A 12,379-nucleotide genomic window follows, 5' to 3' on the forward strand; every position below is an offset into this window, starting at 1 on the left:
AAGGCCAGCCTGATCTACAAAGTGAATTCCAAGTCAGCCAGAGCTGTTGAACAGAGAAACAGCCATGTCTCAAAAAAAAAAAAAATGTTCACATCTTAATAATGTGTCAGATGTGTCTCTGTTTACACTGTTTGGCTAGAGGTAAGGTTGAATATGTTTATATATTTATTAGGCATTCCTATTTCCTCTTCTGTATATTTTGTGCACATTTTTACTTGTATTACTCTGTAAGGTTTTTGTTCGTTTTTGTAAGTCTCTCTGGCTGTTCTGAAACTTACTCTGTAGTCCAGGCTGGCCTCACACACACACACAGACATCCACCTGCCTCAGCCTGCTGCATGCTGGGGATAAAAGCTTAAGGATGTGCACAGCTGCACTGGACACTGGATTATTCCTCCTGCTATCGGTTTTCATGAGTGTGTGTGTGTGTGTGTGTGTGTGTGTGTGTGTGTGTGTGTTTTACAAGTTTTACCCCTTTATCTGTTAACTCTTACAGATGTTTTCTCTTAGTCTGTTTTAAGTTATTTTTAAAAACTATATTAAGGTGTTATGTACGTTGGTGAAGGGCTCAGTTAGCATTTCCAAAGCTCTGCATTGAATCCCCAGCATCACAGAAAAAAATGAACATAAGGGGCTAGGGAGAGGGCTCCTTGGGTTAAGCCCTTGCCACACAGGTGTGAGCACCAGTGTTTGGATTCCCAGCACCCATACAAATGTAAGTGTGTGTTATGGCCTGTCCATAGAGGGCATCCTGGGAGCAAATTGGCTGGCTAGCCAGATTGGGGAGCTCTTGGTTCAAGAGGTTTTGCCTCAATATGTAAGTTGGAGATTCATGGGCTGCTATCTGCAGGCTGCAAGAGTGGTCTTGGAAAGGCCCACAAGTTTACCACACTACTGGTGGCTTAGGCAGAATACTCTCCGGCTCCACCATTACTGCTAATGCATGTAATGTTTGGAAAGTTCATATTCAATAAAAGAAAGTCAAAATGATTCATCTTATATAGTGAGATACACTGAGCCAATTGTTTCATTTGCAGGTAAAAGTTTCATTTGATCTGAATACTATCCAGATAAAATACCTGGATGAGGAGAACGAGGAGGTAAAGTGTCTGAACGCCATTGTTAGAGATTTACAACAGGGGCCTTTTCTAAAGTGCTAAGGAGCTTAAAGTTCAGAATAAAGCCCATTTTAGTGGCTTACACCTGTCTTTCCAGTACTTGGGAAGTTTAACCCAACCTGGACTTTAAAACAAAAGACTGTCTCAGAGACCCATAGGGAGGTGGGGGGGGGGGGACGAAAGAAAAAAGTTCATAGTAGTTTAATCTCATTTGCCTAGTAGTTTAAATGTATTTGCTAGTTGCATACTTCATGAAGACTATGGGCAGGGAGGCAGGGGCAGATGGATCTCTGAGGCCAGCCTGGTCTACAGAACAAGTTCCAGGACAGCCAGGGCTACACAGAGAAACCCTGTCTCAAAACAGCAACAATAATAACTATTGGCATCTGAGCTGGAGTTGAGAAATGGGAAAGCAACATGAAGACTATCAGAGAAAGAACCTACAATTATAGCAAGACTTGACATTTAGTTTATGATGATGGTGGAGCTAAATGGGAACCCTTTATGAAGTGGTTAAAGTGCGCTAGACTAGCAGTACTGTATATCTGGTATGTCGTCATCTTTATTTTCCCTTAAGGAAGCAGAAGTTCTGAGAGGTTAGAAAGCTTGCCCAAAGGCACAAAAGTACTGAAGTAGGGGGCCCAGATCCTGGGCTCCTAGCCCTACACTATGCTACGTGTTAATACCACTAAGATAAAACAGAGCACATTATTTAAGCAGTAGTAGGAATACTGACCACCTGACCTGGGAATTTGCTAAGAGACCGATCCTAGTCAACAAAATGCTCAGGTGATGAGACTTAGAATTCACTGTTGCTTTTTTTCTCTTCATAGATATCCATCAATAGTCAAGGTAAGTTCCTGAGAAAAACCTTGTTAGCTTTACTTAATATTTGCCTGACATGACATCTTTAAAGTCCAGTACTGAGGAGGCTGAGGCAAGGAGGATCCTTGGTTTAAAGGCACTCTGGACTTCATAGTGAAACCCTGTTTCAAAACAAATTAATCTGTCCGATGAGATGTTTCCGTTTAAACCATGCTTTGCTCTAACATACGTTTTAGAATAGAATTTGGTATACTGTAAACTGAAGTTGTACCCAGTCATCATCTGTAGCATTAGTTTTGTAGGAGAGTCTTTTTTTCTTATTGAGGCAGGGTCTCAGGGTATCTTCGGCTTACTTCTCACTCAGTGTGTAGCCTAGGATGACCTGGAACCTCCAGCTCCTGAGTACTGGATTACAGGCTTATGCTTCCACCCCCACGATAGGCAGTACTGGGAATCAGACTTAGTGCCTGGTGCTTTCTAGGCAAGCACTCTACCAGCCCAGCTACATCCTCAGCCTCACAGGGGACTTTTATTGTATACCAATGTTTTTAATAGAAGATAGTACATTTGTATGGGTCATAAGGACAGGTCTTATCCAACATGGTATTTAAGATGCTGATCTTCTAAAAATGATACACTGCTAGTTTGTCACATGCAACTCGTTCTGCTGGTATTGCATTTGTTTTTGACCTGGCATATATGTGAATATCAATGCACAGGCAAGTCATGTCCGTGTTTATCAGGCAGTTGGTTGTAGTCCATATTGTAGTCCCCACATCCTTATGTGAACCAGGTAAAATGATAGTCTTAACACAGTCCAGGAAGTTCACTGAATCTTAGGCTTCACAAAGCATAGTCAGAAGATTTGGGTTGATATTTTGTGCTTAGAAGGCTAGAGCAGCACAGAGGGACTTGAGAGGAAGATGCTATGTAGTAGCTTCTCTTGTCACTGGATTGCGTTGCAATAACTTTTCCAGAGGAGATGCCACACCAAGTGGGCACCAACAACAGATCAAAGTATAATCTCACCAAAGTCCAACTTGGTGGAAGCAGTGAGTTTGTTGGGCTTTCTTGCAGAGCAGAGTTATATGTACAAGAGTGTGGGAGGACGCAAACAGCTAGATCACTGCAAGATCCCACCCCATCGTATTTTGCAATCTTACCTTATCATAGAGACCTGCTTTTAGCCATCCTTCAATTCTATAAATAGGCTATCATCTCTCAAGACCTCTTGCAGCTAGAGAAAGGAGTGGAATCTCAGGCAAGGGTCTTCTGACACCCCAGTGGAGTAACAATAGCTCCATTGCCAGAGTCCTGGCTAACACTGTGCTCTGGTTGTCATAGCTATAGGGGAAGAGGCCAGGAATGAAATCTTATTATGACCAGAAGGAAGAGCACCATATAATAATAAGGGAGTCCATATATGAAGATTCTAAGAATTTGAATAGGATTTTAAGAATAAATTATATATTTTTAAGGAGTTTAACATTGATATAAAATATATACAGGTGGCTTTAAAAGGTTACTTGGGGGGATAAACTATGTATCATTTCACAGTTGCCACCCTACACACCCTGCCTCTGCCACTTCAGGGTAAAAGTAGCTGTCATGTATAGCAAGAGTTTTCAATACAATACATCAGTATTAACTATAGTCTTTGTTTTACACTGGAACTATAGGATTAGCCAAGTATGGTGTGACCCTTCTGTAATCCCAACACACAAAGGATTGTAAGTTTGACATTATCCTGAGCTACATAGCTAGACTCTTCCACACCCTCAAAAAGCAAAAAACTGTAGGGCAGATGATATTCAGTGTAATTTGTAAAACTAGTCAAAAAAAATGACTTTTGTTTTGTTTTTGTCCCTTTAGGTGAATATGAAGAAGCACTTAAGGTAATGTTTACTTCATATTATTTTCAAGTAATTTGAAAAATACTTATTGAAACCTAAACTCCCCTGGAAAGTACTAAGAATAGAATGACTCCCGTTAGTTAGAGAGTCTGTGGTAAGTAGGGCAAATGACTCAGCAGCAGGCAGTTCCTGCTACAGTTCAGGTGATGTGTCATCTCACTGCGGGACTTAATGCCACCATCTTAAAAAGAAGCCTCAGGGGTTAAGAGTACTAGCTGATCTTCTAGGTTCTAAGTTCAATTCCCAGCCACCACATAACCACATGGTGGCGTGGCTCACAACCATCTGTAATGGGATCTGATGCCCTCTTGTGGCATTCGGTGTACATGCAGGTAGAACACTCATACATAAAATAAAAGAGGAAAAAAAGAAAGCAGCAGCAGCCCCGGACATGGTGGTTCACTTCTGTAATTCCAGCACTCTGGAGGCCAAAGTGCCTGGATCATTGAGTTCAAAGACAGATTAGGCTGTGTAATAGGATCGTTTGAGCCTAGTTTAGGGATAACCTGGGCAACATAATAAAACCCAGTTTCAAATAAAATATATTGTGTACAGGAAATTTTAGGTGATTTTTTTTTCCTCTTTTGCAATGATGCGCTCAGCCCCTCATGCATGCTCTACAAGTGCTCATATCCCACCTAACAGGACTCTCAGGCTGAGGTAAAGGAAAACAGCTATGAGGCAGAGGGGCTGGACTCTTAGCTGTTCAGTCCCTAATTTTTCTTAAACATTTTATTTATTTATTTATTTATTTATTTATTTATTTATTGGTTTGGTTTTTCGAGACAGGGTTTCTCTGTGTAGCCCTGGCTGTCCTAGAACTCACTTTGTAGACCAGGCTGACCCCGAACTCAGAAATCTGCCTGCCTCTGCCTCCCGAGTGCTGGGATTAAAGGTGTGCGCCACCACGCCCAGTTTCTTAAACCTTTATATACCTTCATGGAAACCAAACAGCGTATTGGGGTTTCCATAATACTTTATTAAGAAGATGTTCTTCACAAAGATACAACTATTTGAGCTCGCTCTCTAAGACCCCAGGGTAGGGAAAGTGAGTGCTTAGCTATAGGGAAAAGCTTTAAGTAGCCATGATTACTATCAGTCTGGAATTAATTTGTTTTTTAGAAAGTTGAGATTAGCATTAATGTCTTACAGAGAAGGCAGTTAACAGGTAATACACACCTCACTCAGAGGGTGAAGCAGGAAGATCTTGACCTGGATGCCAGCCAGGACAACCCAGGCGACCCCATGTCAAAACAGAAAACAAAATAATTTAAGAAGAGCCCAGTAGATGGCAAAATCTCACCTAACAATTTCTTCACATTTTAACTTAAAGCCCTTTGTAGTTAATATTCTTGATAAACATCAGGCTAGATATTAATGTAGAGGTTGACTATCTTTATCTAAAATGCTTGGAACCAGATATGCTTCAATTTTTTAAAATTTGATTTGGGGATATTTGTACATTCATAATGAGATGTCTTAGGAATGGGTCCCAAGGCTAAATTTGAAATTTATTTGTTTCATATACACTTTATATAGCCTAAAGGTAATTTTCTATAGTATCCTTAGTATACAGTATGATCATAAAATGCCAGGTGCTAATTTTTTCCTTGTGGCATCACGTCAGTACCTCAAAGGTTAAGTTTAATTAAGCATGCCTAGCCTGTTCACTTAGAAATGCAAACAAGGAGCCGGGTGTGGTGGCGCACACCTTTAATCCCAGCACTCGGGAGGCAGAGGCAGGCAGATTTCTGAGTTCGGGGTCAGCCTGGTCTACAAAGTGAGTTCAAGGACAGCCAGGGCTACACAGAGAAACCCTGTCTCAAAAAAAAAAAAAAAAAATGCAAACAAGGGCTGGTGAAATGGCTCAGCGGGTAAGAGTACTGACTGTTCTTCCAAAGGTCCTGAGTTCAAATCCTAGCAACCACATGTTGGCTCACAGCCACATGTAATGAGATCTGATGCCCAGTGCATCCGAAGACCGCTACTTATGTATAATAATAAATTAAAAAAAAAAAAAGAAAAGAAATGCAAACAAAAATAGTTAACTATACTTCTGTATTTTGGTGCTTTGACATTTCATTTGGAAAAGGAGAATCACAATTTTTTTATTTTATTTTATTATTTTTTTTTTATGGTTTTTCAAGACAGGGTTTCTCTGTGTAGCCCTGGCTGTCCTGGAGCTCACTTTGTAGACCAGGCTGGCCTCGAACTCAGAAATACGCCTGTCTCTGCCTCCCAAGTCACAATGTATTTTTATTTTGTAACATGCTCTTGTAACACACTTTTAGATGGCTAACATTAAGCAAGGAAATCAGCTACAGATGCAAGTCCACGAAGGGTACCATGTTGTAGATGAAGCACTCCCCAAAAATGTGGTAGAAAACCAAGCGGCTGCCAGGACAGGGAAGAAGCCACTTGCACATTATTCTTCACTGGTGAGAGTCTTGGGATCAGACATGAAGACCACAGAGGAGCCTGCACCAGAGGTATGAAGAGGATGGGCCTATCTGACCAACTCTGACCCTACATCTCATTGTCTCTCCTATAACATTCGAATGGTCATCAAAGATTTGGGCAAAGAGGCTGGGGAAATAGCTTTGAAAGCACAAGACTGTGAGTTTGATCCCCAGAACCCATGTTAAAAAAGCAAAAAGCTGGAAAGATGACTTACTGGGTAAAGACCTGTTGTGTAAGCATGAGTACGTGAGTTCAAATCCCCGCAATTCACAGGCATAGTGTCATGTTGCAACCCTGATGTGTCTGTAATCCCAGTGCTCCTATGGCAAGATGGAAAGAGAGACAGGAGGATCTCTGAAAGCTGACCCGCCAGCTACCTTGGCATGTGCAGTAGTAAACAGTAGAAAAGGGCTCTGTTGCACACAAGGTGGAAGGCAAGAACCAACACCCAGTGCTGTCCTCTGATTGCCACATATGTGCCCAAACTCACATAAAAGCCATGTGTCATACATGTGTAATCTCAGGACTGAAGAAGCAGAGGCAGGAGGATCCTTGGGACTTACAGCCTAGTTGGCTGTTCCAAGCCAGTGAATGAGTCAGCCTCAGAAAGATTTTTTTTTAAAGGTGCCTGAGGAATAACACTTAAGGTTTTGCAGCCTCCACGTGCACACACTGTACACTCACGTATAAAGATTTGGCTGTTTTTGAAACTAGCAGCCTTGATTTACTTCAAGAGAAAGGGAAGAAACTAGAATACACATTTTGATTTGTATTCTTTCACAAAAAAAAAACAAAAACAAAAACAAAAAAACCCCACACATGTCACATGCTTTTGACATTTGATTAAAGAAATAATACATTTTAGAAAAATTTAGAAAAAGTAACTTCTCTTGTATTTTCTCCCAGCAATGTTCTTCTGCTCCTTGTGACACAGACCAGCCTCAAGACAAGCCCCCAGATTGGTTTACAAGCTACCTGGAGATGGTGAGTGTCCTCTCTGACCTGGGTGTTAGCAGCAGTGTTGGCACAGGTAGAAAGCTGAACCCAGATGACTGCAGCCTCTGGTGCAGGGGAGTGGCAGCTGTGACTTCTGACATAAAGCAGATGTAGTGAAGGAAGTTCTAACCTGCCTGAAGCATCATAAAAGTTGACGATCCAGTTCTACGTATGTGAGGGAGACAGACAGAGTCTGTGCTTCAAAAAGACACAGTAACAGCATTGTCCCAAGGAAGAATCAGCTTCCATGAGAGGAAGAGACCTATTACATTTCTGTGCATTCCTCCAGCAGCCATTAGCCATGTTCTTGAGTTAACACCAGAACCAGGAAACCAGAGCTATTTCTTCTCACTTTTCCTGGTGCTGGAACTGAGTTTTCCTACCTTGTGTTCTGCATTGTAGTTCCGAGAACAAGTGGTTAAGGAAACGGTGGAGAAACTTGAACAGAGGTTGCAGGAGAAGCTTGTCCTCCAGAAGCCACTCCTGAGTTCCTCACCCACAGAAGTCTCAATGCCTATTTCAGAGGAAACCCTGTTTTTGCCAGAGAACCAGTTCAGCTGGCATATTGCTTGTAGCCACTGCCAGAAGAGGATCGTTGGAGTGCGCTACCAGTGTAGGTAAGCAGTTCCTGGGCAGGGGCAGCCACCAACTAGCATTCTGGGAAGTTTAGGGGAAGCTGTACATCTTCTTTCTCCAGCATAGGTAATGTAGCTTTGATTTACAAGCACAGGATAATAGCGGGAACTGTTGAGAGTGCTATTCAGATACGCATTTGGGTTAACTGAATCAGGCAGATTAAGTTCTGTCAGTCAAAATTAGGTCACTAAGGATAGACAGCCCCCCCCACCCTTGCCCCGTTCAAAACGTTCTTGTATCTTACTTGTTTCTATAAACTATTTCATGGAACTAGGTATGAGAGGGAGTTACTTTTCTCATTTTACAATGAAGAACTTAAACCTTGGCATAGCCAAGTGGCAATTGAAAGTTACCATCCAGGGCTGGTGAGATGGCTCAGTGGGTAAGAGCACCCGACTGCTCTTCCGAAGGTCCAGAGTTCAAATCCCAGCAACCACATGGTGGCTCACAACCATCCGTAACGAGATCTGGCGCCCTCTTCTGGAGTGTCTGAAGACAGCTACAATGTACTTACATATAATAAATAAATAAATCTAAAAAAAAAAAAAAAGAAAGTTACCATCCAGCTGGTGATGGAGCCAGTATAAAGCTTAAACTGGTTCATTGCTCTCTACTTCAGGGACTTCTTGCTGCATAGTTTTTACTATGTTGGTCTTTTCACACAGCCTATGCCCATCCTACAACATTTGTGAAGATTGTGAAGCTGGACCATACACCCATGACACTAACCATGTTTTGTTAAAGCTGCGGAGACCTGTTGTGATATCCTCTGAGCCATTTTTCTACTCCAAGTATTCCGCTCCTCGTCTGCCTGCTGCTTTGGAACAAGTCAGGTAAAGCCACACGCTTGTGGCTGCTCATTTATTTGGCTTCTTGACTCTGCTGACACAAAGTATTATTGTTGAAAATATCTGAGTGGGGGCTGGTGAGATGGCTCAGTGGGTTAGAGCACCCGACTGCTCTTCCAAAGGTGCAGAGTTCAAATCCCAGCAACCACATGGTGGCTCACAACCATCCGTAACAAGATCTGACCCCCTCTTCTGGAGTGTCTGAAGACAGCTACAATGTACTTACATATAATAAATAAATAAATAAATAAATCTTTAAAAAAAAAAAAAGAAAAAGAAAATATCTGAGTGGGCTGAAGAGGTGTCTCATGGTAAGAGCACAGGCTGCTTTTACCAAAGACCTTGGTTCACTTCCCAACATCTACTTTGGCAGCTCACAACAGTCTGAACTCCAGTTCCAGGCGATCTGACACACGTTTCTGGCTTTTGTGAGCATCAGGCACACGTGTACACTCATACACATGAATTAAAAATAAATAAATCTATCTTAAAAATCTGGCAAGATGCCTTTAATCCTAGCACTCACAAGACAGAGGCAGCCAGATCTCTGTGAGTTCGAGGCCAACCTGTTCTGCAGAGCAAGTTCCAGGACACAAAAAGAAACCTTATCTCAAGAGAAAAAAAAAATCAGATGTAATCCCCAGCACTCAGAACCATCCTGAGTCTTAGCCAGGCTAAGCTATGTAGTGAGTCAGTCTCATAGCAAAAGAAGAGTGCAATGGTAGTGTATAGTATCACAAAATTATTAATAGTCTCCTTGTTCCTTCTCAATTGATGTGTAATGAAACAATTGTCTGAGACTCATCAAATGGAAATGATGAGTATGAAAGAAATTAAGAAAGTAGATGCTGGGCTGGAGAGATGGCTCAGATGTTAAGAGTACTCACTGCTCTTCCAAAGGTCCTAAGTTCAATTCCTGGCAACCACATGGTGGCTCACAACTATCTGTAATGGGATCTGATGCCTTCTTCTGGTGTGTCTAAAGGCAGCAACAATGTACTCACATAACATAAATAAATAAAATCTTTTTTAAAAAAAGAAAAGAAAAGAAAGAAACTAGATGCATTGTTGACATGATTGCAGTGCCAAATGTTTCAAGGCATTCATTCATTATCCCACAGGCTCCAAAAACAGGTGGACAAGAACTTTGTGAAAGCAGAAAAGCAAAGGTTGCGGGCTGAGAAGAAACAGCGGAAGGCAGAGGTCAAAGAGCTTAAAAAGCAGCTTAAACTCCACAGGAAGATTCATTTATGGAATTCAATCCATGGACTTCAGAGTCCCAAGTCCCCTTTGGGCCGACCTGAGAGCTTGCTGCAGTCTAACACCCTGATGTAAGTGCAAGGCCAGGGCTGGGGTGTGGCTTCCCATCCAGCTCTCTGACACAGGAATGTTAACACCCTTTGTTTACCTATTGTGTCTCCTAGCACCCACTGTTTTAAGCTTCCCATTGTCTTCCAAGCTGGTTCAGGAGTTATTTTAGACACTCAGCTTTGATGCCTCATTCAGAAAGCAAGAAACTAACAAGGCTTAGAACAGGGATAATTCAGACTTTTCTGGAGGCAGTCTGGCAGGGTTGGAACCAAGAAGCAAGTCTCCAGTTATATTTATGAACACTTGTAATTACCCTATATTTATGGACACTTATAATCACCCTTTAGGCAGCGTATCTTTGTTTTATGACCTGGAATTTGATCTTGTGTGTGTGTATGTGTGTGTGTGTGTCTGGACATGTGTGCCTTGACATGCTGGTGAGATCCATTCTCTTCTTCGATCTTTATGCCTTCTGAGGATTGATCTTAGGTCTCTGAGCTTGCATGGCAAGCACCTTTCCCAGCTGAGCCTTCTCACAGGCTCAACCTAAACAGTGTTAGTATTTAAGTCAAGTGTATTAGTACACCCTTCTCTGTAGTCACAGTGTGGCATGTTTGGAGGCCATTACACCAGTAGCAAGTGACTAAGCATCTGCATCTCTGTCCAGGCTTCCTTTGCAGCCCTGTGCCCCAGTTATGCCAACACTCAGTGCAGCATTTGTGGATGAGAATTTGCCTGATGGGACTCATCTTCAGCCAGGAACCAAGTTTATTAAACACTGGAGGATGAAAAACACGGGGAATGTGAAGTGGAACACAGACACAAAGGTACGTTTTCCCTCTGAGGGTTAAGACGCGGATGTGCAATAGCAAAGGGCGCACCTGACAAGCATCCTCCTGTTCCTTTCAGCTCAAGTTCATGTGGGGAAACTTGACTCTGGCTTCTACAGAGAAGAAAGATGTTTTGGTTCCCTGCTTGAAGGCTGGCCACGTTGGGGTCGTGTCTGTGGAGTTCATCGCTCCAACCTTGGAGGGGACATACACTTCGCACTGGCGTCTCTCTCACAAAGGCCAGCAGTTTGGGCCTCGGGTTTGGTGCAGTATCATAGTGGATCCTTTTCCTTCCTCTGAGAGCCCTGATAATGTTGAAGGGGACAGGATCAGCTCAAGCAAAGCTGACGATTTCTCCTGTGAGCAAGAGGTGAGCACTTGGGCCATTGGCCCAGGCCCAGGTTATTTCCTCAGTCATAGGAATGTCAGGCTTGTGACACGTGCTTATATTGTAGTCCATGCACTTCGGAGGCTGAAGCAAGAATATTGCAGGCTCAAGACTAGTTCTTGCTAGGGACTGAGAGAGGGACCTGAACGTAAAAGAACTCACTGGTAGCTTGTTATTCTTGCAGATTTCCCAACAGTTTACTGTTTCTGAATTCCCATCAGTGTGTCAGAATATAGTATAGTTAACTTCTGAAGAGAGAGGGTCATTTGGATGGCAGTTTCAGAAGTTCCTGTCTGTGATTAGGCAGATCCAGTGCTTTCAGGCCTCTAGACTGGACTGACAACATACAGCATAGCAAAAACAAACAAACAAACCAGAAAACACACTTAGGCCAAGATGACAAGAGAAAGAGGAAGGGACCAGACCTAAGGATCTCATGTAAGGCTACACCTGAGAAACATTCATTGTCTAGTAATGCATTGCTTCTAGAGAAGCTAAAGCTAATATAAGCCTTTTCTTTGCTTACCTGCCTGCCTGCCTGCCTGCCTGCCTGCCTGCCTTCTTTCCTTCCTTCCTTCCTTCCTTCCTTCCTTCCTTCCTTCCTTCCTTCCTTCCTTCCTTCCTTTTCAAGACAAGGTTTCTCTGTGTAGCTCTGGCTGTCCTAGAACTCAGTCTGTTGACCAGGCCTCAAACTTGATCCACTTGCCCCTGCCTCCCAAGTGTGGGAATTAAAGGCATGCACCACCACCACAGGCTCTAGGGGGCAGGCTTTTAACATGGGGTTTATGGGTTTACTCCTCTATACATTATTATGCTGGTATTTGGCCTAGTCCTCAAGGTGTTTAGTGTCGTTAGGGTTCCGGTGCAGGCAGTCCCAGAGGACTTTTGTCTGTAATGGTGCTTGCTGCACCAGGAAAAGAAGGGTAACCTGACCGGGCGTGGTGGCGCACGTCTTTAATCCCAGCACTTGGGAGGCAGAGGCAGGCGGATTTCTGAGTTCGAGGCCAGCCTGGTCTACAAAGTGAGTTCCAGGACAGCCAGGGCTATACAGAGA

At 42.9% G+C, this 12,379-nt stretch overlaps 1 protein-coding gene across 16 annotated transcripts in view; it reads left to right on the plus strand.

Annotated features, from left to right (window-relative positions):
• Positions 1–12,379, plus strand: part of Nbr1 (NBR1, autophagy cargo receptor) — a 29,845-nt gene that overhangs the window by 6,375 nt on the left and 11,091 nt on the right. For all 16 annotated transcript variants that reach the window (NR_152788.1, XR_388361.2, NM_001252220.1 and 13 more), the window contains exons 5-14: positions 1,038–1,100; positions 1,952–1,970; positions 3,816–3,838; positions 6,148–6,345; positions 7,223–7,300; positions 7,715–7,929; positions 8,614–8,781; positions 9,918–10,127; positions 10,775–10,934; positions 11,017–11,307. Coding sequence is in view for 14 of the 16 variants with exons in the window: in NM_001252220.1 (NP_001239149.1) it covers positions 1,038–1,100; positions 1,952–1,970; positions 3,816–3,838; positions 6,148–6,345; positions 7,223–7,300; positions 7,715–7,929; positions 8,614–8,781; positions 9,918–10,127; positions 10,775–10,934; positions 11,017–11,307 (1,425 nt within the window). In the remaining 2 variants the exon portion in view is untranslated. The remainder of the gene's footprint in view (positions 1–1,037; positions 1,101–1,951; positions 1,971–3,815; positions 3,839–6,147; positions 6,346–7,222; positions 7,301–7,714; positions 7,930–8,613; positions 8,782–9,917; positions 10,128–10,774; positions 10,935–11,016; positions 11,308–12,379) is intronic.

Source organism: Mus musculus, chromosome 11 (genome assembly GCF_000001635.26).
Source record: "Mus musculus strain C57BL/6J chromosome 11, GRCm38.p6 C57BL/6J".
Lineage (NCBI taxonomy): Eukaryota > Metazoa > Chordata > Mammalia > Rodentia > Muridae > Mus > Mus musculus.